Source organism: Cherax quadricarinatus, chromosome 84 (assembly GCF_038502225.1).
Source record: "Cherax quadricarinatus isolate ZL_2023a chromosome 84, ASM3850222v1, whole genome shotgun sequence".
Lineage (NCBI taxonomy): Eukaryota > Metazoa > Arthropoda > Malacostraca > Decapoda > Parastacidae > Cherax > Cherax quadricarinatus.
The window spans coordinates 10,581,948-10,609,194 of NC_091375.1; the positions used below are offsets into that span (position 1 = coordinate 10,581,948).

General features: G+C 39.9%; 2 protein-coding genes across 3 annotated transcripts in view; one reads left to right on the plus strand and one right to left on the minus strand.

Annotated features, from left to right (window-relative positions):
• Positions 1-1,807: 1,807 nt before the first annotated feature.
• On the minus strand, positions 1,808-17,965 carry LOC128704414 (histone-lysine N-methyltransferase, H3 lysine-79 specific). 2 transcript variants are annotated; one of them, XM_070103048.1, is made up of 4 exons: positions 17,866-17,937; positions 12,828-12,937; positions 12,499-12,583; positions 1,808-9,158 (listed from the first exon to the last, which is right to left on the minus strand). In XM_070103048.1, exon 4 carries the CDS (start codon positions 8,495-8,497, stop codon positions 2,504-2,506), a length of 5,994 nt encoding a protein of 1,997 aa, XP_069959149.1. In that variant the 5' UTR covers positions 8,498-9,158; positions 12,499-12,583; positions 12,828-12,937; positions 17,866-17,937; the 3' UTR covers positions 1,808-2,503. The 2 variants fall into 2 exon arrangements, with proteins under 2 accessions (XP_069959149.1, XP_053655539.2); XM_053799564.2 differs by lacking the exon at positions 12,828-12,937 and having other exon boundaries at positions 17,866-17,965.
• An 8,208-nt stretch (positions 17,966-26,173) lies between these two features.
• The window catches only part of GlnRS (Glutaminyl-tRNA synthetase), a 42,720-nt gene continuing 41,646 nt past the window's right edge, over positions 26,174-27,247 (plus strand). The window contains exon 1 of the mRNA XM_070103049.1: positions 26,174-26,414. Within this exon, the coding sequence (XP_069959150.1) occupies positions 26,280-26,414 (135 nt within the window). The 5' untranslated portion in view covers positions 26,174-26,279. The remainder of the gene's footprint in view (positions 26,415-27,247) is intronic.

Below are 27,247 nucleotides of genomic sequence, written 5' to 3' on the forward strand. Positions count from 1 at the left end.
TAATAATAATAATAATAATAATAATAATAATAATAATAATAATAATAATAATAATACAGCAATGGAATATTGTTGTGACTGGGACTAAAAAAAATAAGAGGAATCAACATGTAATTAATAATACAATTACTAGTCAATGCCAGAAACTGAGACTCAGCCTCTATAACCACAAACAGGTGAAGATATAGAGTAAGATTTTTTTTAAATACACCCACCATTTCCCACCCAGGTAGGGTGAAAAAAAAAAAAAAGTTCACCATTGCTCATTCCCAAACTGTCTTTCCAGGAGTGTATGGGCATAATTCAAATGACCCACCAATGTTTATTTACTTTAAATTGTAAAGAAAAACCAAATTAGTTTCATTTAAATCATCTCATACAATTACAGCATATTTATCTCAGCCTTTACTAGGCTTGGAGATTAGCTAATGGTACCTACATGTATTTTACCTCAAAATATAGTCAGTGGCTATTACCCAAGCTCCAATTACAGCCTCTCCTCACTTAGTGATGTTCTTATTTACCAATGCCTCCAACTTACGACGGGTTCTGTGACCAGTATGCACACCTAAATAATGTGTTAAAGCTGATTTCCTCTATTCTGTTTATTACAATATACAGTACACTACTCTATAAACATTTAAAAATATACCACAAATGTTATAAATGATGAAAAGGTGACATTAAAATAATATCAAATATAGTTGACACAAACCCACTACCATTACAGCATGCTCCTCACTTAGCAACGAATTCGTTTACCTATGTGGTCTTAGGAATGGAACTCCATTGTTAAGTGAGGAGAGGCTGTACTTATATTCACAAAAAAAACACTAAACTTGTATGGGTCAATGCTCACCAAGGAGGAAGATGGAGAAGAAAAATGGGCAAGAAGATGGAGTAATGAATGATAGAGAAGAAAAACAGAGAAAAAGGAAAATTGAGAAGAAAGGTGAGGTGGAGAAGGGTGAATGAGGATGAAAAGGAAATTAGTAGAAGAAATGTTAGTTATCCACAAGACTGGACCAGCACTTGTGTATACCAGCCATCTGCTGTGTCAGTCCTATACTACGCTTATAAGTCATTTTTGCTTCCTCTCGTTCAATTCTTTAAACACATAGGAAGTGAACAACTATACTCCAATTCTCATCACCAGATATGCAAACTAACAAAAAAAATTAAGACCAACTCCCTACTTACAAACATGCTTGTATGTAGCCAAAAATTACACTGGAATTACTAAAATAAAAAATTAACAAGAATTAAATTTGGGTATAATAAACAATAAATGAAAGTGAACATTAAAAGTACAGGAAGGCCCCACTTTATAACGCTTCGCTTTACAGTGTTTCACTAATACAGTGGTTTTTAGTCATACCCATTCTTCATTCATCCAGACGTCCTACATTAAATATATTCACCACTCACTATAAGAATAAAAATATTGTAAGATAAGTGATGTGCGTAATATATATGCATTTTTAAGGCCTAGCTCTATTACTCACTTCTTTCTTTCTTTCAATATACCGAGGCGGGGTGAAAAGGAAAAACGAAAGTTTCTCCTTTTACATAGTAAATATACATATTTTAGTTGCCTCTTACAACACGCATGGCTTACGGAGGAAGAATTCTGTTCCATATGGAGATTAAACAAGAATAGGAACTAGAAAGAAAATAGAAGAAAACCCAGAGGGGTGTGTATATATGTGCTTGTACATGTATGTGTAGTGTGACTCATGTTTATGAGACAGAAAAAAGGACACCAGCAATCCTACCATCATGTAAAACAATTACAGGCTTAACCTACTTAATGATAATATAAACATGTTATCAGGCTTTTATATGAATTTGAAAGTAAAAAAAGGATATGTTTAACTTTACAGCAGTAGCCCAGAACCTGACCTGCTGTAAAAAAAAAAAAAAAGCTGCTGAATTCTATATTATTATCTTGCTCATAAGAAATAATTTTTACCATTTATGGTAACATGTCTAATAAAGTGAAGCATGTCATAAGTGGTGACTAAAATGTCAAAGGGAAGGGACTAGTAACCCCATCTGCATAAATTACTAAATTTAACCCTTAAACGGTACAAATGTATATAGTATACGTTCACTCGCATAGCGCCCCAAATTTTTTGAGAAAAAAAAAAAATCTGTTTTTTTAAAAGGAAAAAAGAGCATATGGTACCCAGGCATCCCCAATTATTTTAATATGGCGCACAGTGAGTGCGCACACCCATTCTCTCATGTCTAGGTGACTCAAGCTTATTGTGGCAATGTTGAATGAATGACAAAGAAAACGTATATATACGTTTGGGGCGCTACGCGCGTGAATGTATATATACGTTTGGACCGTTTAAGGGTTAAAATGAAAAACTTTGGTTTTCATTTTTAGGTCACCCTGCCTCAGTGAGATGCAGCTGGTGTGTTGAAAAAAAAAAAAAGTCTTATAAACTAACTAATGTTTAGGGCATCTTATGGTTACTTGTACTGAAACATTTCTTCATTTTATTTTAAAACCATTAAGACGTGCAAAATTCCTAATCCATGAAACACTGGGTAATCTTGGAGCCTCTTCACCGGCCACTTTATTCATGATAAGATAGATCACTGGCCTCACTTGATCCACATCAACTTCACTGGCTAAAAGTTCATAGATCCCTTCCCTGATTGTCTGGGAAACATCCTCTCCCAAGTCTACACTAGCAGCTGTATTACTAAACCTATCCCTTGAACAGATATCTACAGAAGAATGAATATCTGTGGAATAATCCACTTTTAGAGCCTTTCTACTGTTTTCTCTCTCATCCATACCAGTGACCCCTTTACGTTTAGCAAGTGATTGATGGATTGCCGTCAATGTTTGACCTAATTCTCGAACTAGTTTTCTTGATTTTGAGTCCACAATTTTGGTCAGAACTTCTTGCTTTTCCTTTTCAGCAATTTTCATTCTCTTCGACAAGAGATCATTAACTTGTTTGTACCTGTCAAGCTTGTCTCTAAATGTTACAACATTAAGACGAAACTCTTCCTCTTTTTGGGCATTACGAGACTGGAGAACTGCCTTCTCTAATGCTAAACATTTTTGTAATGCTCCTTGGACCTCTTTTTCTGCAATATTCAAACTTCCTGCAGATGATAAATGTGTTATATCCAAAGACAATTTAGTGACCATTGTGTTAATCAATACTTTCCTTGCCATAGGAGTGTTACAACCAGTAAAGGGTTGGTTCAGGAAGAATTCAGCCAAACTGCTATTTTTCTCTTCATAAAGGTATTCACAAAATCTTGCATACAGTTTTATGCACAATTTAGTCTTGTCACTAGTAGTTAGATCAATGTTTTTACAGAGATCTTCCAGGGCTTCAGGCAGAGAAATATTTGTGACCTGTTTGCCAAGATTCTTCCACAAGCAGAACACAGAGAGAACACTGCGAACTGTAGGTTCTTTAACTTTCTCAAGTTTAGAGTGCAACAAATCTTTGGCCGTATAAACATTACTTGTATCCCAGTCCTGAGATAAGAACATAGAATACGTTCCCTTAGTTTTGGCACGATTACATTCTCGACGTAAATTCTCTGCCACAAGGAGAAGAGTGAGACTATTGGGCACTAACAATACTCTACTTCTTGTCATAAGTATCTGAACTAATATCCGGAAAAACAAGTCAACATCTGGGTTTTCGGGATGCAATATGCATATGCTCTGCAATGTTAACAGTTCCCTGTTTGTCAAGAAGCGCTCCCGACCATTAGTACCTTGAGCTAGTGGACGGCAATTGTCAGATTCAAATGGCATGAGATCAAAAGCTTCCCTGGCTAACCCACTCAATGCTGATTGTTCCTTGAGCATAGCATAATGACAAAAACTAAACTTGTATCTTTTTGAAGGATTTCTGGCCATAACTCCATTGGTGATGGTTTTCATATCTGTGCTAGAACAATAAGTATCTAAAGTGCTCACATTCAATCCCAGAACTGAACATAAATTATCAGAAGAACTTTCTTCACTATTGACATGAAGATTGTCCTCGCCCCCACCACTGTCAGAATCGGAGGGTATGGAATTTTCATCAATTTGATGCATGTATACCTTGGAAGAATTTTGTGCATTTTGCAATGTACTTGTGCTGTTTATATCATGTTGCTCCTGTGAACACTGCTCTTCTTTATTAAGTACTGCTTGAAGCTGAAGTGGCTGTAATGGTGGATCATGTTCTTGCTGAAGTGTTGGCCATTGTTCAATAGATGAAGCTGCTTCCTGTGTAGAACTTACTGTTGTTTTGCCTGCCTCCTCGTTATGAGAAGTTAGTGTTAAATTTGTGGCAACAAGTGTACTATGTTGTGGAGACATGGCTGAAGAAGTGACAGTAGCATCCTGAGAAGTTGGTGATTGTGAAGGATGAATTATGGGCCTTGCAGATCTAGTGGGTGGTGCTAGACTTTTCCTCTTCCTCTTCCTCTTCCTCTTTGGTGTGTCAATCTCTTGTTCAACTGAAACTGAGTGCAAACTTTCATTAAGACAATCAGATGTACTTGCATCAGGAGGTAAAGTTAAACTTGTTATCACTGTGGAGTTGGAATGTGAAGTAGAGGATACAGATGTGTCTAAGATTTTTTCTGCAACTGTATCATCAGTTTGTAATACATTGTAACTCATACTTGGTGGTGTCTCATTTGTCTCAGAGTGAGAGGCTACATCTTTCTCTAAATCTGTAGTGGGTTTCTCACACAAAGTTGCAGTAGTAGTGATCTTTGAATCAACTGACTCTAGGTTTTGTGAGTTTTCATCTCTGAGGGTATGTGGGGTATCTTCTATTAACATATCTGCTGTTCTTTTTCTAGAAACAGGTGACACCATTTCAGATGAACTTCCTGCCTTAGTAGCAGGTGGTGTGACCTCTGTCAGAACTAATTCAGCTTTCTCAGATGAAGATTGCAAAGACTGCTTTGGGCTAACTGCTTTACCCATGTCAGATGAAGAATAAACAGCTTCTGTTGATGTGGTCTTTCCTGAATCTATTTGACAATTCCTTGTAGCACACTCTTGAGCATACCCTGAGGTAGACTTCCCTTGTTTATCTAAGCATGTTGCTGACTTTTCTTGTCCAATGCCTGGCAATACTACCTTTCTGTCAAACACAGGAGTATTCCATACTCCTGATAGGACATTTTTTGCAGAATCAGAGCCTTTTTGTAAAGGTAAAATATACCCTGGACTTGTCAGTGACTGATTCTTTAAGGAAGATGGGCAGTCCTTTGGAGACTGACTAATATTCTTTTTAGGTGGCTGATTCTCACCATCTACAGAGTCAACCCTTATTTTAATTCCCGTAGCTTTATCTGTAGACACATCTGTATGAGGTAGGGATGAAAGCAATTTATTTTGGACATCTGGCTGGTAAAAAGCTTCAAAAACATCACAACATTTTACCTTACCAGCTTTCATGAGGCTGCCAAGCCAATGATTAACCTCACTTATCCTTAAAGAGCCAATATTTTTGCATAAATCTGCTCTATCAAGTAAGCTTCTTACTGCAGACTCCTTTCCACTTAAATAATGGGACTCAGCCCAGTGGTTGATGCATATGATGGCACCATATGTTATCTTTGAGTTGACAGTAACAGACTCAACGCCCAAGAAAATTGTACTCAATACTTGATTATTCCATATACTCCGACATTTTTCACAAACAGTAGGGACAATTTTTTCTCGAACATGATGTAATGTCTTTGATGCAGTTGTGCTTGTGTAGGCAGTACTAGCATCATCACCACCATCATCATCACTAAGTAAATCTATGCATTCCACCATTTTACTCTTTGATTCAGTTTTGGCTTGCGAACTTTCAGGATCTTGCAGCTTTTTGTGTAATGGACATGCAGACTGATTACCTTCAACACCTTTCTGTTTCTTTGGAGACTGATAATTCTTATCTGTATCTTTTGATAGCTGATCATTTTCAGAATGAACATCAGTGAAGTTATCAACATTGGTAATACTGTCCTGATGACCTCTGTTTGCTTCATTAGCAACTGTGTGCACCTTACTTTTGCTGCCTGAACTTTGGGATCCACTACTCATATCAGTACTATGACAAGGCTGGTATTCATTCTCTTGACTGTTGGAACTGCTAGTAGACTCCAAGATATTCTGGTCCGCTGTGCTATTTGGAGTAACACCTCTCTCATCTTCGCCCCAAACTCTACTTTGCCTTTCATCTTCACTGATAACAGCAGCTGATTTCTCATCCCTTAAGCTGCTCTGACAAACAGATTCCATATACTCTTCTTTCTCAGAAGTTAAGAGTCTCTTAATGCACTTTCTTTGAAGAATTTGGGACTTCTTTTTTTGGCCAAAAAACTTCTTAACACCTTTGATTTCCACTGGATCATGATCTATATGTGAGCTTTTGTTTGGTTCGTCTGGTTTTTCTTCACTAACAGGCCTCTCTAAGACACTTTTAGTGGACTCCTCCTTTTGTTTCTCCTCTCTGACCTTAGGCTGATCTTGCAACATTTCATCTTTCGTGTTACCCACCTCCAGTGTTGTATCTTTGCTATATTCAACTGTATGTTTACAGAATTTAGTACCCTCTTCCATACATTTAAAGCATTTAGATGCATCTGTTTGGAGCCGCAAATTCTGTTCCTGGCATTTCTTGTATACTGTCTTGTTTATGACATTCACTTGGCATTCAACATTATTATTTTTCTGTTTATTTGGTATCTCTTGCCCTTTCTGTTGCTCCATTTTCTCCCCTGATTCATTCCAATTCTCTATGATATCATCTATATTTTTCTGATTTTCCAGTTTTTTTGTACTTTCCTGACTTTCCAATTCTTCTATGTTCTTGTGGTTCTTTTTTTCTTTATTTTCCAGGATCCCCAAAGCCTTGCTTAAAATGTTGCGATTTTCAAGTTCTGCAGCTTCATGTTTCTCCACACACATTTCTAGGGATTCCTGACCTATTAACTCCTCTGCATTTTCCTGTTTTCCTGTATTAACTTCAATGTTGTCAGTACTCCCAATCTCCTTTACTATATTTTTCTTCTTTTCTCCATTCTTTTCAATATTTCTCTGTGTCACTAACTCCTTTTCCATATTTATTCCATTTTCTGCTGTTTTGTTAATTTTTTCTTCTTCTAAATACTTTTCTATATTTGTTTCGTGAACCACATTCTTTTCAATATTCTTCTGCATCTCTAACTCCTTTTCCATATTTATTTCATGTTCCACATTTGTTTCAATATTTTTATCATTAACTATATTACCTTCACTACTTACTTCGTTTTCAACAGTCTCTTTCTCATTCTCCACATTCTTTTTCATATTTACCTCATTCCCTACCTTTTCCATATTTACCTCATTCTCTACCTTTCCCATATTTACTTTATTCTCTATACTCTTTTCCTTATTTATCTCACTTTCTACAGTATTTTTCACATTTTCTTGACTTTCCAAACTTTGAAAATTTTTTGGATTTGCTGCATTCCTTTCAATGCCTTTCTTGGTCTCTGATTCTTGTAAATTGACTTGGTTGTCCATACCATTTTCCATGCTCTCTTCATTTCCCAATTCCTCTTTAACATATTTATGCCTCTCTCTATCCATTTTCGTTTTAGGAATCCCCAACTTCTTTCCTGCATTATCTGTTTCAATGTCTGCCTGAGTTTGTACAACTTCTATATCTTTCTGCTGTTTTATTTTCTGACTCAGGTCTTTCTTGTTTGTCTTACTGCCTTCCACACCCTCTTGGTTAATAGATTCTTCTTCTCCAAAATTCTTTTCTTCCACTTCTTCTCTGACTTTCTCCTCTTCTTCAGCTTCATCTGTGTTTTTTATATCTTTCTTTGTCTCCTGATCTGCATGTTTTGGACCCTCATTCTTATTCAACACTCTTTGCTTCCCTGACATTTCCTTGCAGTCTTGGTGAATAATTTGTGATTCCCCAGACATACAGGTAATTAATATGATATTTTGCTTTTTGTCTTCCTTGTCTTTCTTAATATACTGAATATCACATATTATTTTTTCTTTATTCACCCACTTCTCTTCTTCACTCAGTTGATTGACTTTAACCTGACATTTCTCTTCACACTGATTAGTAGCATTATTTTTTTCATTAGCAGTTCCAGGGTCTCCTCTCCCTCCTTCCTCTTCAATATTAAGATCTTTCTCCTTCCCTGTATCTCCCTCAGCATCATTCTCTTCATCATAAGCACTTTTCTCTCTGTACTTTAGATTATGAGTGTTGTTTTCATGCTTTCCTCTTGTTTGTTTTATTCCTTTTCCTACCTCCTTTACAATATTCCTTTTTTTATCCTTTCCTTTCTCCTTTTCTGCATTGAGCATTGATCTCTCTTTGCATTCTTCATCATTTTCTTTCTCTTTGTTTTTTTCATCATCTTTTTGTGCATTATCTGCTATATTTGACATAGTTAATGACTTAGCTTTTAATTGCACTTGGGCCTCACTATCCTCAGATTCCTCCATTGTGCTTCCAAGTTATTTGTGTGATTTAAAATTTCACTTTTGTCTATGACAACAGCCAGTTTCTTTTGAATGACAACAATTATATACACTCACAAACTACTCTTTGGCACACTGGAAAAAAAGACCCCTAAAATATATTCAACAAAGTTTTACATCTATAACACAAATATACAGATCGCCCAGCTATGTAGGTCTGCAGGCCACTAGTAGAAACAACGTAGCTGGTCAAACATTCAACAGGGCAGCCTGGCCTCAGGCCAGACTGTAAGGAGAGAAAACCCCTCAAAACCAGCCTCAGATATGTACCTTCACAGAAATGTAATTTAATGCTGAACTTCAATCTCTGAAGTTTATAATGAAAAAAAAGTGACTTTCTTCAACATGATGAAGTCACCTGGCATCCAGAGTGCAGCATGAAGTCACCTGGCATCCAGAGTGCAGCATGAAGTCACCTGGCATCCAGAGTGCAGCATGAAGTCACCTGGCATCCAGAGTGCAGCATGAAGTCACCTGGCATCCAGACTGCAGCATGAAGTCACCTGGCATCCAGAGTGCAGCATGAAGTCACCTGGCATCCAGAGTGCAGCATGAAGTCACCTGGCATCCAGAATGCAGTATCAGGATCGTGCTGGCCAACAGTCTCTCTTGCAGAAAAAGAAGTCTGAAAAAGAAGAATATAATTACATAACAAAAAATTAAGTTGTGAGAATTTATAGAACAACATTCCAAAAAAAACATGGAACAGGTTTGTATGAGTGCATTACACTGGAGTGGAGACTTGATGTGCTGTTGGAGTTTGAGCAAGGTAACTAATGAAGGAATTCAAGGGAACCTGGCAGATGAACTTGAGTCCTGGAGGTGGGAATTATGGTGCCTGCACTCTGAGAGGCAGATGGAGATGTAGCAGTTCAGAGAGTCATTTGAAGTGTGATGACTTCACACTTCAAGCAAGACAGCTACTGAATGAATGATGGGGAATGTGTTTATCTTTTTTTTTTAGGGGGATGTCCCCTTACCTTAGTGGGAGACAGCCAGAGTATCATAAAAAATAATAGTTAAAAGTTACCAAGAAACAAAGGAAAGTAACAAAATGCTCAGTTAGTATAAAAAGAAATGTGAGAGTAAGATGTCATCTTAAGTGCTGGTGAACGAGGCAGCCAAATGGATAAACACACATTCTCAACTATAAGCCACTTGATTTGAGTAAAACTTCAGGAACTCATTATTATAACAGAAGCATATCCTTTATTCACTGGAACCATGGCTGGGGCTAAAAGTGAACAGGTTATAACAATAAATACCGTAGAGAAAAACAAATTGGAATGGCTTGCCTGTGTTTGCAAGTGATGCCAATACTGTTTATGCAGCAAGCAGCACCATCAAACAGTAGCGGCAGGTTGGTGTGGCGACCTGGGAAATTTGAAATTATGCTAGCCGAAATTTGTGCCAGATTAGTAATGGAACTGGATTAGTGACTGCCAGATTAGTGATGACTGACGTGGACCAAGGCATAAATCAAGTGTTCCCCTCTACCTATTTAAGCTGCAGAAAGGGGGGAAAATTACTTTGTGTAGTACAGTATTTTTTTTTTTTTTTTTTAATAGTGCTGCTGTATAGCCCTTGTGGCTTAGTGCTTCTTTTTTATTATAATAATTTTAATAGTGCTGTACAGTAGTCCCCCGTATCCATAGGGAATACATTCCAAGACCAACCGTGGATAGTAGCGAACCCTGTATGTAAGTCATTTTTCACTTACATACATACCTATGATAAAGTTTAACTGATAAATGAGCGTGTTAGATAGGAGTGAACTGAGACGAATGATACTTGGGACCTGACGATCTGTTGGAGTGTGAGCAGGGTAATATTTAGTGAAGGGATTCAGGGAAACCGGTTATTTTCATATAGTCGGACTTGAGTCCTGGAAATGGGAAGTACAATGCCTGCACTTTAAAGGAGGGGTTTGGGATATTGGCAGTTTGGAGGGATATGTTGTGTATCTTTATACATATATGCTTCTAAACTGTTGTATTCTGAGCACCTCTGCAAAAACAGTGATAATGTGTGAGTGTGGTGAAAGTGTTGAATGATGATGAAAGTATTTTCTTTTTGGGGATTTTCTTTCTTTTTTGAGTCACCCTGCCTCGGTGGGAGACGACCGACTTGTTGAGAGAAAAAAAAAAAAAAAAAAAAAAAAAATGTTTAGAATTATCACTTTTCACTGACAGGAAGCACTTCATGGCTTCTCTTAGGCTTTGAAGAACAGCCATCATCACTACTTTTGTGTGGCCATTATTAAGCAAAATTAAAGGTTATTTCTGGGTTACAGTAAACTGTGGATAACTGAAATCACTGATACTAAATCCATTGATATGGGGGTTCTACTGTATCATGTATTATTTTGACAGTCACAGAAATTATTCAAGAAAAAAATAGATGGGCAGAGGGTAAATTTTAAGAAAGTTTTGATAAGAGTTTTCAGTAAGACATTAATCTAGACAACTTCAAAACAAAGGTAAACTCTTAAAATAGAAATTTTCTGTCTGAAAGGAAAAATGCAAAAAATTATAAGAGAAAAAATATCCTTACAAGAATATGTCACAAAAAAGGTGTAGTAAGATATCTAAGTAAACTGAATCTCTACAGGATGACTTACAAACTGAGCAAATATAATGATAGATAATGAAAATTAATGCAGATAGCTGTCGTGTAACAGAAAAGGGAGATAGAGAAATCAGGCCACATGAAGAATCTAGACTGTGACAAAACACTGGAAGTATCAGACAGACAGAGGGACCAAGAAATATTAAGAATTTTTTTATTAGATGATTATGTATGGTAAATAAAATTAGGAGAGACTCATATATTACACTGCCTAATTATATAAAAACTATCAAATACAGTGGACCCCCGCTTTACGATCAGCTCCCAATGCGACCAATTATGTAAGTGTATTTATGTAAGTGCGTTTGTACGTGTATGTTTGGGGGTTTGAAATGGACTAATCTAATTCACAATATTCCTTATGGGAGCAAATTCGTTCAGTACTGGCACCTGAACATACTTCTGGAATGAAATAATATCGTAAGGCGGGGATCCACTGTATATGGATGAAGTAATGCTTAAAAAGTAATTTACAATATATTTTACACCAAAATGGGAACACACAATGGTTGTGTGGTGCCCACACCTAAAAAATACAGATGTAGATAAGTTAGAAAAGATCCAGTTGTACTAGTGGGCCCCCACCCTTATGACCACATCTATAACTGCTGAGTCACTCGACTTCTTCCACTAGCTCCACTATAAGTCTCCATTGTCACAGCTTTATATTAGATTCATAAAGCCCCGGGTAAGCAAAAATGTCTCTCAATAAATATACCCAGATGTTTCACATGTCATACTGTAAATATGTAAAGCAAATATATAACAGTTAATATTCATTACAGTGTACTACATGTTTTTTAAGTCAAATACTTGGTAAAGATACACTATACATGTATGTCTTTAATGGGTGAATGGCCCTTGCTCTATCACACCTCAGTTGAAAGTCTGAATTCTCTACACAACTCGGCCGCTGCCTGAAGCTTCCCAGTGCCATGAATTCCAAGCAAACATCATGATTATCAAAATTGTTTACAACATAACATATATTTGGCAACACTGTGACATCAATAAAAATGATATTGTATATACCTCAAAGTTTAAATTATATTTTCACAATTTAGTTTTATATTTTGAGTTCATAATATTTTATAAACAATGAGTTTCCAAAATCATATTTAAAATTCTTCAATTCCTAATAACAAAACTGCTTCCTTCTATTCTGCATTCTCAATACCCAGGAAATAAGTAGGACTCTGAAGGACTTACAGGAAAATAAAATAGAATGAAAAGCTTATATTACTGGAGTTTATTATCTGAAATCTCTGCAAAGTTTTTGTAAATTTTTTTACTGTATGTAAACAAATAACTGTACACTACAGGTAAATTAAACTTACCAAATCCAGATAAAAAGACAGGTCAAAACCACCACATTCTTAAACTAACATTGACAGTCTGCCAGATCACGGTCACATCTAAGAACTGCAATAATAAAAGACAATTGTTAAATATAATTGGAACCTAAATGTGTATATGTATACTGCTCACTTCAGTAAACTATATTTGTATCCTCTTATACAAAGTTCATAATAAGTCATGATACATAGTTGGTTTTAAAGTTAAGGCATGAAAATAAGACATGTTTTCCCTCAGACACTTTTGATGAATCCTGAGAGTTTCTCTACTCTCAGAGCATGGTCATGGTCCAAGCTCATCTGGTACTTGCCTGGTCAACCAAGCTGTTGCTGGTGGTGGCCTGCTGACCCACATATCTATCACAGTTTGGTTGGTCTGGCACTTGGTGAAGATACTTGTCCAGTTTCCTCTTGAAGACTTCTACACTTGTCCCAGCAGAGATGTTTTCACATACGTTACAATATTCTTATATCATGATATACTCATTGGAAAGCAATGAATCACTTCCAAATACTTATTGCAAGCTCAAACTGCTTAAGAAGACTGATAAACAATAACACTAATATTGACAAGGTGTGATGAAATTTGAAGGTGGTGCTATAAACACAGCCAAGTTTTATTTAAGAAACCTACAAATAATTTTACAGACAGCATCATAAATTTGTAAAATGATTCCAAGGGAACATAAATGATGTAGACATATAGTAGATTTAATCTATGACAACCAAAAAGTCAAGCAATGTGATTTAACATAAGAACATAAGAAAGAAGGAACACTGCAACAGGCCTACTGACCCATGCGGAGCAGGTCCATGGCCCCCCCCCCCCCGGATTAGACCAATGACCCACCCAGTCTGGTCATCCCCACTCAAGGATGGAGCACTGTACCAGACCCAGCAGCACAAGCTAGTAAGGTCCAACTTACACCCACCCACACCCACTCATGTATTTATCTAACCTATTTTTAAAACTACACAAAGTTTTAGCCCCAATAACTGTACTCGGGAGCTTGTTCCACTCATCCACAACTCTATTACCAAACCAGTACTTTCCTATATCCTATGTATTTCCATTGGGGTTCTTATTATTTCTTATAGTTAGGCACATACTGTATGAATATACTATATTATATTCATTATAAGCAAAATTATACACAAGGACAGCAAAGCAAAAAGTATGTACCTGGTCACTATTACTGACTTTATCAGTTCATGAATGTGTTAGCAGTACAAGGAGACCAAGGACATTGGACCAACAGAGGGTTGCCCAAATGTAAAGAGTAACTGAGTCAACAGCCATTGGAGGCACACTGCATTTACATACATATTACAGCTATTTTTTCAATTTACTTAGTGGATAAATTCAGTACTGTATATGTTTCACAACTTTAAGTAACTCAATATGTCACTACCTGACTGTCATGTCAACAGTCTTTAACAAACTATGTAACACGACAGCTGGTTAATTAAGCTTATTTAGGTACAGGTGCACACAAATACAGTTACACAAATTATCATACACAGTAATGTACGTATGTGTAAATTACCTAGGACATGCTTGGACATGCAGCAGGCATGTGTGAGTGTGTTAGATAGGAATGAATGGAGACGAATTTTTTTCAGGGCCTGATGAGCTTTTGGAGTGTGAGCAGGGTAATATTTTGTGAAGGGATATAGGGAAACTGGTTAGCTGGACCCGAGTCCTGGAGGTGAAAAGTACAATGCCTGCACTTTAAAGGAGGAGTTTTGGATACTGGCTGTTTGGACTGATATCTAAACTGTCATATTTGGGAACCTTGTAAAGACAGTGATTATGCGTGAATGATGGCAAAAGTGCTTCTTTCTTTACTGGGTCACCCTGCCTCACTGGGAGATGGCCAACATACTAAAAAAATAAAAGTTAAAAGATATTGTACCAGAAACCACTCAACGAGCACTTGGAAATGGATACTGACCTACTAAACAGTAGGATCTATGTAGTATGTACCAGTAGGTACTACTGGTACATACTAAGCACGAAAACTACCTCTGCAAGCCACACTGTATACCTGACCTTAACTCCAACACAGCATCATCATTAAAAGTCTTCACTATCATGCAATCTTTCATGCATCATATAGAACCATAAACAAAAACAAACACTGACTATCTGGGCAATAGATTTCCTAAGTAAGTTTATTAAGGACAGGTACACACAAGTACAGTGGACCCCCGCATAACGATCACCTCCGAATGCGACCAATTATGTAAGTGTATTTATGTAAGTGCGTTTGTACGTGTATGTTTGGGGGTCTGAAATGGACTAATCTACTTCACAATATTCCTTATGGGAACAAATTCGGTCAGTACTGGCACCTGAACATACTTCTGGAGTGAAAAAATATCGTTAACCGGGGGTCCACTGTACAATTATCATGCATAGTGTAAATTACCTCAGATAACCCAAATAAGTCAAAGTGACCTATTTCTATTGGGGAATACCCAACTAACATGTGAATAACTTTTAGCAAACTGGTTAATAATAATATATGTATATGATGTGACTTATACAGACCTAGCTGACATCAATGACATACTACAGCAGGGACTCACATATACAACACCTTTTCAGTGTTCCACATTTTCATTGGCTTCAAACTGAGACATTGTTCATTATGTTCCACCTACCAATGAATGTAACTAGTGCCAGATTTAGATGAAGAGAGGTCCTAGGCTACTTGTGAGGGGCTCCTCCCAATCCCCCATCCGTATGACTAAAGGAAGATTAAAGTGTGTTTTACACAAAATTCAGTGAAGCCGAGGTCAATGACACAATTCACAATTCCTCCTCTATGTTATTGTTAAATAGCATACTGATTGAAAAAAAAAGCATAAATGTTAAAATTAACAATGAAAACTCTTGCAACAACTGAACTTTGTAAACACATTGTGGAATGAGCAGGAGTTTTTTAGGAAAATGAAATTATAAGTTTACTGTTATATTCTTTAAAATATATATGAATATTCTTGTAAAATATATATTAAAAAATAAACTATAATCATCAAATACACTAAGACTAAAAAAAAGTTCTTTTATAGCCTTCCTCATAGCAAAAATCATCCAAAAGTTCACCAAAATTTGTTTATCCAAGTTTGTCACTTTCAATGTACAGAATGTTCAGTGTGGCCAACCCCTCTTGAGACAGTATGGCCCTTAATTCATTTTTAATTATTTTGAGGCTTGAAAAAGACCTCTCTTCCGATCAGTTAATGACCATTAAGCTAAGAAATAGTGGCAAGATTGTTTCCACATTAGGAAGACTCTCTTAATTTTTCCTTTTATATAATTTGATAAAGGTGTGTATGAAACAGTGACTGTTCTTCTGTAGGCCTATGGTTTTGTCTCACGCACAAGTGAAAGTGCAAAAGTTCATCAGTAAGTCTCAGGTCAACATCTGGGTTTGCTTCCATCAACAGTTCAACACCTTGCTGAATTTCTTGCTTAGATGCTGTCAGATTAGTAAGAAAGGAAAACATTTGTGCATCATCACTGGTCTCAGACCGGGCCGCGGGGGCGTTGACCCCCGGAACTCTCTCCAGGTAAACTCCAGGTAAACAGTAGCTCTTCTTAAACTGGCTTTAAGTGCATCTAGTACAGGAATAAAGGATTTTACCCTAAACTTATCTCTTAAAGAGAGTTCATCTAAGGCATCAGGACTAGCTGCACTTCCATCATTTCTTGAAGGTTGTTTGGAGCGAGGGGTGTTGAAGACAGCCAGGGGTGTTGAAGGCAGCCAGGGGTGTTGAAGGCAGCCAGGGGTGTTGAAGGCAGCCAGGGGTGTTGAAGGCAGTCAGGGGTGTTGAAGGCAGCCAGGAGTGTTGAAGGCAGCCAGGGGTGTTGAAGGCAGTCAGGGGTGTTGAAGGCAGCCAGGGGTGTTGAAGGCAGCCAGGGGTGTTGAAGGCAGCCAGGGGTGTTGAAGGCAGCCAGGGGTGTTGAAGGCAGTCAGGGGTGTTGAAGGCAGCCAGGGGTGTTGAAGGCAGTCAGGGGTGTTGAAGGCAGCCAGGAGTGTTGAAGGCAGCCAGGGGTGTTGAAGGCAGTCAGGGGAGTTGAAGGCAGCCAGGGGTGTTGAAGGCAGTCAGGGGTGTTGAAGGCAGTCAGGGGTGTTGAAGGCAGCCAGGGGTGTTGAAGGCAGCCAGGGGTGTTGAAGGCAGCCAGGGGTGTTGAAGGCAGCCAGGGGTGTTGAAGGCAGTCAGGGATGTTGAAGGCAGTCAGGGGTGTTGAAGGCAGCCAGGGGTGTTGAAGGCAGTCAGGGGTGTTGAAGGCAGTCAGGGGTGTTGAAGGCAGCCAGGGGAGTTGAAGGCACAGCCAGGGGTGTTGAAGGCAGCCAGGGGTTTATTGGTAAACCCCTTTATGTGAACAGGGACAGCAGGTGTCTTAAGAGAACACGTCCTAATGTTAGGTTGCTAACAGATATTATCAAGGACCTTAATGGAAATAAGTCATTTTGACTGACTTTTCTGAGGCTATTCTAGGTAATTTACACGTTTGTAAGCTTATTGCAATCATCAAAAAAAAATATGATTGTACATTTTTTAAGGTTTATTCTAGGGAAGTGACATATTAGTAAGTAAGTCTATTGTAATCGTTGTGAAAATTTGTGACTGCGCTTTTATTTGGGTTATTCTAGGTAATTTACATATATATTTGTATTATTATTATTATTATTATTATTATTATTATAATCATGGTGGCCCGGTGGCCTGGGGGCTAAAGCTCCCGCTTCACACACGGAGGGCCCAGGTTCGATTCCCGGCGGGTGGAAACATTCGACACGTTTCCTTACACCTGTTGTCCTGTTCACCTAGCAGCAAATAGGTACCTGGGTGTTAGTCGACTGGTGTGGGTCGCATCCTGGGGGACAAGATTAAGGACCCCAATGGAAATAAGTTACAGTCCTCGATGAAGCACTGACTTTCTTGGGTTATCCTGGGTGGCTAACCCTCCGGGGTTAAAAATCCGAACGAAATCTTATCTTATCTTATCTTAAGGGGGAAGCGCTAAACCCGGAGGATTATACAGCGCCTGGGGGGGGGGGTGGAAGGCATTCAGGCTTAATTCGGGGAACTGGAGCACAGATCCAATTCCCTAAATCAAGAGCCCCTCACCAACATCAAGGAACCTTCCTTGAGGGGATACTATATATTTGTAAGTAAGCCTACTGTAAGCATCCAAAAAATATTATACCTAAGTCACACGCTAACACACACATTTACTCTTCTTACACGATGATTTTTCTTTTGACACATGTCAGCAGCAACATATATACCTCTTGTACAAAAAATAAAGATAGAGAAATATATATTACTCACAGAACCATGATAAAATAGAAAAATGAGAAAGAATTGTAACTGCAAATGGAAGGTAAACAAAGACCTCTGTTCCCTGGCACTTGCATTCATTAATGCTTATTAAAAACTATTTTTTAAGTTATATGAACCTAAAGTGAGATATTACATTCCTTTTTTTTACCTATATCGTCCTACCTTTATATTTTACCAGATAAATTACAAATATTGCCTTGTTTTGGTCTGTGGTATGATTTTTTGGCACAAAGTTATCATCCATTCCTCTAAATCATTGAGAAATATCATCCATAATGTTAATTATATGTAAAAATAATTCAAGGCCTACTGGAAGGAAACATTTAAAAACTGCTACGGCTACAGTACTAGAATAATTGATGATATGCTCAAGAAAACCAATGGAAGAAGTCACTTTGACATTGTTTTTGTATTATCCTAGGTAATTTACACATATGTTACCATGTATGATAATTTTAATCGCCTATAATTGTATAAAATGTACTTATGTGTACCTGAATCTAAATTTACACTTAAGTCTTCCAGCTCACTCATCCCCACCTTGTGTGTGTGTGACCTAATTAATGTCTGCATAAATAACTCATTACTACTGTAACTAGATATAAACATGTAAATAGATCATTACCACTGTAACTTGTTCAACTATCAAAACTTTGTGGCCCAGTCCCTGGGGCCTGGACCCATTATGTACCTATGCATTATTTTGACTACTGCCCACACCATGGGTATGTAAGTAACTTTATTCAGGTATACACAAATACAGTTACATGTGGTCCTCAAGGACCCCAGTGGAAATAAGTCACTGACTTTTTTGTGTTATCCCAGGTTCTCTACACATATGCTGAATACTGAATAACCGAACCTTATACCTAAAACCCAATCTAACTTTATTATTTTTTTAAATACACTACCTTATAAACACAAACATTAAAAATCAGGAACGTGACGGTAAGCTGTCCAATATACAAAAAGAGTTAGAAACAGAAATACAAATAGCTAGAGCTTCATTTAAGGTTATTAATATAATATTCAAGAGGTTGCTAGTAGAATTGCAGTAAATCAACCATTCAAATCATTATGAAGCTGTGTGTAGTCTGTGGTCAGTCAAACAAACGGGCTTCCACATGGATAAATTGTCATTTTTGTGGAAATTGGTGTCACGCTCCTTGTGCAGATATCCCAGAACTAGCTACAAGCAGTATTAAAACAGAGAAGTGTTTTTGGGTATGCCCAAATGAGGAAAATCTGTGGACTAAAATCACAAGGGTATTAAAAGAGGATAACATCAAAGCTGCTTTCATAGAAAACCTGGAAGCTTTCTACAACAGATGGGAACATAAAAAGTCTGGGCTGAATGGTACTGCCCTTGATACTGGCCATGTAGTCACAAACTGTAAGGCTGGAGGTGATGTCCTGGGAGACAGTAATAGTAAAGCTGGAGGTGCTGTCCTGGGAGACAGTAATGGTGAAGCTAGAGGTGCTGTCCTGGGAGACAGTAATGGTGAAGCTGGAGGTGCTGTCCTGGGAGACAGAAATGGTGAAGCTGGAGATACTGTCCTGGGAGACAGTAATGGTGAAGCTGGAGATTTTGTCCAGGTAGTCGGGAATTATACGCAGGAAGGAATACATATAAATGACCTCATAGAGGACAGGAGCCATAGTAGGGAAACAAGTGTAGTCAAAGATAAGATAAAACCAATATTGCAAACTAGAAATACCGCAGGAAATAGCAAACAAGAGGACTCCAATAGCAATAGTGAGGATAAATTACCAAAAACAACTGGTGGGAGCTCCATTGTTGGTGCTAGGGAGGATAGGAATAAGACAGGGAAACATGCACCAACAGGGAATACAGTCACAGAAACCCAAGGCAAACGGAAACCAAGCCTGTGCACATACTATGCACTTGGTATCTGCTGGCATGGGAAATCTGGAAAAACAGATGGGACATGCAACTATGACCACCCTAGAAAATGTCATGCCCATATGACAACAGGAAAATGCAAACTCCCTTCCTGTAAGCTTTTTCACCCTGAAATGTGTACCTCTTCAGTACAGGAAAGACTGTGCTATAGCTTAAATTGCCAGGCATACCATCTAAAGGGGACAAAAAGATACAAAACATCCAGGCCATGGGAAAACCTGGGTAGCCACAGCCACTCAAGAGGGAGAGGTTTTTTAGTGCCAGGAAGGAAAAAAAACTGGCAGGAAATGGCAGAAATCGTACACCAAATCCAGTCATTCCTGGAGTGGAACCACAGTCGATGGCCTCCACTCCAAACCAACAGATACAGATACTAATGCCGGAAAAAAAATCCCCCCCCCCAGTACCAACAATACCACCAGTCCGATAACATTCTTCTTTGCAAATATACAGGGTCTAAAGCCAGCAACAAACAACAAAATACCTTTCATCCGTGGACTGCTTGCAGAGGCAAAGGCAATGTTCGCGGCTTTCACTGAGACCCACATAAAGGATCACTTGGACAACGAAATATGGATCCCAGGTTACAACCTATACAGATGTGACAGAGTGAACAGGCAAAAGGGGGGGGGTTGGCCTGTACATTGCAGAGTCACTTGTTTGCACAGAACTGCTTAATGCCTCAAATGACGTAGTGGAAGTTTTAGCAGTAAAGGTCGAGAACCAAAACCTAGTCATTGTGGTAGTCTACAAGCCTCCGGATGCAACATCCCAGCAATTCCAGGAACAGCTGTTAAAAATTGACCACTGTCTGGAAAATCTTCCAGCTCCTGCACCCAACATCTTGCTCCTGGGGGATTTCAACTTAAGGCACCTAAAATGGAGGAATATAGCAAATAATATTGTTGCAGTAATAACACCAGGAGGCAGCTCTGATGAAAACTCACACTCACACGAGCTTTTAAATCTCTGCACAAAATTCAATTTAAACCAGCAAATAATAGAGCCTACTAGACTGGAGAATACACAAGACCTCATCTTCACTAACAATGATGATCTGATAAGAAATGTCACCATATCAAAAACAATATACTCAGATCACAACATAATTGAGGTTCAGACATGTATGCGTGGAGCCCCAGACCGACAAAATGAGACTAGTCACGAGGGAGCATTCACCAAATTCAACTTCAATAACAAAAACATAAAGTGGGACCAAGTAAACCAAGTCCTAACCGATATAAGCTGGGAAGATATACTAAGCAACACATACCCAAACTTATGCCTAGAACAGATTAACTCGGTGGCACTCGATGTATGCGCAAGGCTTATTCCTCTAAGAAAAAGGAGGAGTAGATGTAAAATAGAAAGAGACAGGCGCTCCCTTTACAGGCGACGGAAAAGAATAACAGAGCGGCTAAAAGAGGTCAATATATCTGAAATGCGCAGGGAGACACTGGTCAGAGAAATAGCAAGCATCGAACTTAAGCTAAAAGAATCCTTTAGGAGTCAGGAATCGCGGGAAGAACTAAAAGCCATAAATGAAATCGAAAGAAACCCAAAGTATTTCTTCTCCTATGCCAAATCAAAATCGAGAACAACGTCCAGTATTGGGCCCCTACTTAAACAAGATGGGTCCTACACAGATGACAGCAAGGAAATGAGTGAGCTACTCAAGTCCCAATATGACTCAGTTTTTAGCAAGCCGCTAACCAGACTGAGAGTCGAAGATCAAAATGAATTTTTTATGAGAGAGGCACAAAATTTGATTAACACAAGCCTATCCGATGTTATCCTGACGAACAGGAAAAGTCGGTTCGATGGGATCTATAATTTCTCACTGTCAGAACATAGAAGTAGTAAACGTCAACAGAGTTAGTCAAGGGCAGCCCCTACGGTGAAAAAGCTCTGTTCCCACAAGGCTGAGTACTAGCTTCCATTCTTATTTCCTCATCTCATATCCCAGACATAGACAAAGGATGGCTCTAGCCCACCTGCATTGTCTTTCCTTTCCAGATGACACCGGAATTCTGCATGATAGAGGTATGTTCCATTAGACACCTGCAGAAACAATGGACCATGTTCCATCTTTCCAGTGAGGCTGCTGACAATGTAAGAAGTTCAACGATGATTTCAAGGCCCTTCTTCAATTACCAGATATGCATGGTAAACATGAGAAATTAAATCTTCATCAGAGTCTGCACAAAATTCTTAGGCTCACAAAATAGGCGAAATCATACCAACGTCAAAGAAGACCCTGGGGTGATTATGTCGAGGATCCACCTTCCCGCGGACCATAACCATTGTATCCAATCTCATCCTGCCTTTAGAAAAATGACAGGATGGGATAATGAGAACCTTCAAAACTAGGAATAAGCCCATGATGACCACTACTTTGGTCCTTTGTTGTCATCTTAGGCTTTGAGGCTGGAATATTGCCTGCACTCTGGTCAGCACTGCCTTTCAAGGCAGGTGAAATTGCCGACCTAGAATGTGCTGCGGAACTGGCATGGCATGCATAACGGAGATAAAACACCTCAATTACTGGGAGTGCTGGTTTCTGGGCCTCCCGTATTCCCTGGAATCTGCACGAGGGAGCAGATACATGATTAGTATATTACCTGGAAATCCTAGGGGAGGACCTAGCGTACCGAATCTTGCGAGGTCACGAGTGCCTTCACTACGAAAAGCAAAAGACTTAGGCAGACGATGCACCATCCCCTCTGAAAAGGTCGAGCAGGGGTGTCACCTGCGGTCGTTAAGTTGACCATATTAACTAGGTGTCAGGGTTCCGAGACTGTTCAACTCGCCTTCCCAGCCAACTAGCGTGGGGATTACCAAGCAGACCCCTTCGGCAGTCTTCCAGCTGGCACCTGGTCGTTAATTTCCTCGTCAGTTCCCTGATCAGTCGGGCCTCGTGGCTCAGTTATCGACGGTTTGCGTGCATTCCATCAAGCAACAGCCTGAATTGATCAGGCGCCTGATCCATCCAGGAGGCCCTGGTCACGAACCGGGCAGGGTCGGGGCCAGGTTGACCCCAGACCCCCTCCTCTCCAAGGTAAACCCTCAGGTAAAACCTAACAGAATACTTCATACGTACTGAATGGTTACAACAATGTATGCAAGCCAGATAAGAGGTACTTGTTTCGGATTTTTAACTTTAGGAGGGTTAGTCCACCCAGGATAACCCAAGAGAAAGTCAGTGCGCTCTCCGAGGACTGTGTAACTTATTTCCATTAGGGGTCCCTTAATCTTGTCCCCCAGGATCGCACGCAGCAATAGCCGACCTAACGCCCAGGTACCTATTTGCTGCTAGGTGAACAGGACCAACGGTGGTAAAGGGAAAGCGTGTCGAAATAGCCTCCACCCGCCTGGGAATCAGAACCCAGGGCCCTCCGATGTGTTTACCTGGGAGTTTACCTGGAGAGAGTTTCGGGGTCAATCGCCCCGCGGCCCGGTCTGGGTGACCAGGGCCTCCTCCTGGTGGATTCAGGCGCCTCGATCAACTGTAGGCTGTTTGTTGCTGGCTGGCTCGCAAAACCAACGCATGTTGGGCTCACAGCCCTGGCCTGATCAGGAAACTGACTTCAGTTGCTCTGTCCAGTGCCAGCTTGGAAGGACTGCCGAGGGTCTGCTTGGTGGCCCCCTTATGTGTGTTGGCTGGGGCAGGACCAGTTGAACAGTCTCGGGACCCTGACACTTGTTGTATGGCTCTAACGCGGTGCTAGTAACCCACCCCTTGCTGTGTTGGGGGATGGTGCATCGTCTGCCAAGTCCCTGCTTTCGTGAGTGGTGTAGATCGTTGAAAAGTAAGTTGGTACCTGGTCCCCTCTAGGATCCAGGGTAGTCCAATATAATCATGTCTCTCCCTCCTGCTAGTTCCAGGAACCTACGGACCAGGCTCTCAGCACCTCCAGCTAACCCAGTAATTTCTGTCATCCGGATTATGCGCGTAATGTTCTGCTGTACGACCTGCTAAGGTCGGCTTTACTTTCACCTGCCTGCAAAGGTGCTGTTCCAGAGTGCAAGCAATAATTAACCAGCCAAATGAGCTAGAACAAGTGAACCTGGAAAGAAGGCTCATCATCAGGGCTTGGCCTCCCTAAGTTTTGAGGCTTGTCTCATGCGTCCATCCTGTCATCCTGAATAGCGAGAATGAATTGTATACAAGTGTTGAAGGTGGGTCCTCAAGGTGAGATCCTCCTGGTCATAATCACTCCTCAGTCTTGACGTTAGGTGTTTCATTTCTATTTTGTGGCAGAAATTTGTTTTCTTGTACTCTGGATGAAAAATTTGATTTCTTATCTGTATTTTTTTGTACCTCTGTATGTGTGCTCAAATTGTAAATAAATAAATAAATAAATAAATAATATATGTAACTGTATTTATGTGGACCTGTACCTGGGGGTGGAGTACGTTGGGTATTCTGAGGTTGGGTTACGCTGGGTTTCTTAAGGTTGGGTTACGCTGGGTTTTCTAAGGTTGGATTTCCAGAGGTTGGGTTACATTGAGCTTCTAAAGGTTGGGTTTCCGTTTCCAGAAGTTGGGTTTCCTGAGGTTGGGTTTCCAGAGGTTGGGTTTCCTGAGGTTGGGTTTCCAGAGGTTGGGTTTCCAGAGGTTGGGTTTCCTGAGGTTGGGTTTCCAGAGGTTGGGTTTCCAGAGGTTGGGTTTCCAGAGGTTGGGTTTCCTGAGGTTGGGTTACATTAGGTTTTCTAAGGTTGGGCTACATTGGGCTTGAGGTTGAGTTACGTTGGGTTCCCTGATGATGACACAACCTCCTCCCTGAGATACTTGCATTATTATTATAATCAAGGGGAAGCGCTAAACCCGGAGGATTATACAGCGCCTGGGGGGGATGTGGAAGGCATTCAGGCTTAATTCGGGGAACTGGAGCACAGATCCAATTCCCTAAATCAAGAGCCCCTCACCAACATCAAGGAACCTTCCTTGAGGGGTGAGATACTTGCAACTTCCCAATCAGTGCATTGTCAAGGTATTTTTTTTTCATTACTGGTTGGTAAGGTCACTGCTGATAAAATATTTTAACATATCCTGGATATCTGCGAATGAATTGTCTCTGAATTCATTAATTTTATCGCATTTCAGCACATAATAACGCAAGAATTTACACTTTGTCATATCTACAACAGCTGGTAAACCTGATGCAACTTCTCAGAGATATTTATAATAAAGCCAGAGCCTGATAGTGGTGACATCCATTCTACATCACCTGGTGTTGTAACCTCTCAGAGATACTTGTAGCTCAGCTGAAGTCTGATAGTAGTGGCATCCAGTCTACATTGACTGCTGATGTAACCTCCTAGAGATACTTGTAGTCCAGCTGAAGCCTGGTAGTACTGATATTATAATGCAGACTGATACACGTGTATTATTCTACATTAACTGCTGATGTAACCTCCTAGAGATACTTGTAGTCCAGACAGAGCCTGGTAGTAGTGACATCTGGTCTACATTGACTGCTGATGTAACCTCCTAGAGATACTTGTAGTCCAGACAGAGCCTGGTAGTAGTGACATCTGGTCTACATTAACTGCTGATGTAACCTCCTAGAGATACTTGTAGTCCAGACAGAGCCTGGTAGTAGTGACATCTGGTCTACATTGACTGCTGATGTAACCTCCCAGAGATACTTGTAGTCCAGACAGAGCCTGGTAGTAGTGACATCTGGTCTACATTGACTGCTGATGTAACCTCCTAGAGATACTTGTAGTCCAGACAGAGCCTGGTAGTAGTGACATCTGGTCTACATTGACTGCTGATGTAACCTCCTAGAGATACTTGTAGTCCAGACAGAGCCTGGTAGTAGTGACATCTGGTCTACATTGACTGCTGATGTGACTTCCCAGAGATACTTGTACTCCAGCCAAAGTCTGGTAGTAGTGACATTGGGGTCCTATATGACCCCAATGGAAATAAGTCACTTTGACTTTTTGTTTTGTTATCCTAGGTTCTCTACACATATGTTGCTATGTATGATAATCTACGTAACTGTGTGGCCTGGTGGCTAAAGCTCCCGCTTCACACACGGAGGGCCCGGGTTCGATTCCCGGCGGGTGGAAACATTTCGACACATTTCCTTACACCTGTTGTCCTGTTCACCTAGCAGCAAATAGGTACCTGGGTGTTAGTCGACTGGTGTGGGTCGCATCCTGGGGGACAAGATTAAGGACCCCAATGGAAATAAGTTAGACAGTCCTCGATGACGCACTGACTTTCTTGGGTTATCCTGGGTGGCTAACCCTCCGGGGTTAAAAATCCGAACGAAATCTTATCTTATCTTAACTGCTGATGTAACCTGCCAGGGATACAGGTAGGTGGATCCTGGCTTGAGTATCCACACGCTAGATGGCAGCAGATACATGACAGAGGGATATATAACACACAGTGTGTCTTCCATCTAGTTATTTACCTCAGTGAGGTCCATGTGTCAGCTGATGCAACACGCTTCCTGACACATATGGTGATACACATGGTGACACATATGATGGAGACAGCTGAGAAGTTGAGTTTGCTGGGTCTCTCAGAGCAGAAGGTGAAGGAGACGCTGAAGAATGAGGCGCTGACGGCCCTCCTGACCTCCATTGCTGACCAGGTGAGGCTGACGCCGGTCAGTGGGGGGGGAAGGGTTCTTGATCCAGGGTTTTTTTTTTTATGTTTTAAGGGAAGGTGAGTTGATGGTGAAGGGCTTTTGATCCAGGGCAGCTCATCTCGTGTATTTTCTGGGAGGTGCCTTGATGGTGAGGGGTTCTTGATCCCAGGATTTCATGTTTCCTCCAGAAAGGTGCTTTGGTGCCAGTGAAAGGCTCTTGATCCTAGGAGTTTCATATTGTTAGTCCCTTAATAGGTGATTTTTGATTATGGGCTCTTAATCCAAGAAGTTTTGATCTTCAAGAATAGACCCCTCAAGGGAGGTTCCTTGATACTGGTGAGGGGCTCTTGATCTAAGGAATTGGATCTATCCTCCAGTTCCCTGAATTGAGCCTCAATGCCTTCCATCCACCCCACAGGTGCTGCATAATCCCTGTGGGTTTAGCTCTTCCCCATAAAAATCTTCAAGAATGGTGCCTTGATGCCAATGATGGGTTCTTGATCCCAAGGAATTTCATCTTGTAATCCCCCTTAAGGAAGGTTCCTTGATGGGTTTTCCTAGGTAATCTACACATATGTTGCTATGTATGATAATTTATGTAATTGTATTTGTGTACCTGTACCTGAATAAACTTACTTAACCTTGAGTAAATATCTCAATATCTCTCCCTGTAACCATTTTATTTACTTCTTTGAGGGTTTAAGTTCACTCAGTTGCAACCAGAGCTGAACCTCATCTATATATTAAAGAGGATAATATATAATACACGGTAATATAATAACAGGCTAGTGTGAAGAAAGTTGAGTATTGAATAGATTAAGAGTAGTGTATTTATA

What these genes read in the sequence shown, in the direction of transcription:
- LOC128704414 (XM_053799564.2), bottom strand. Translation starts at nt 8,497, where the DNA reads ATGGAGGAATCTGAGGATAGTGAGGCCCAAGTGCAATTAAAAGCTAAG.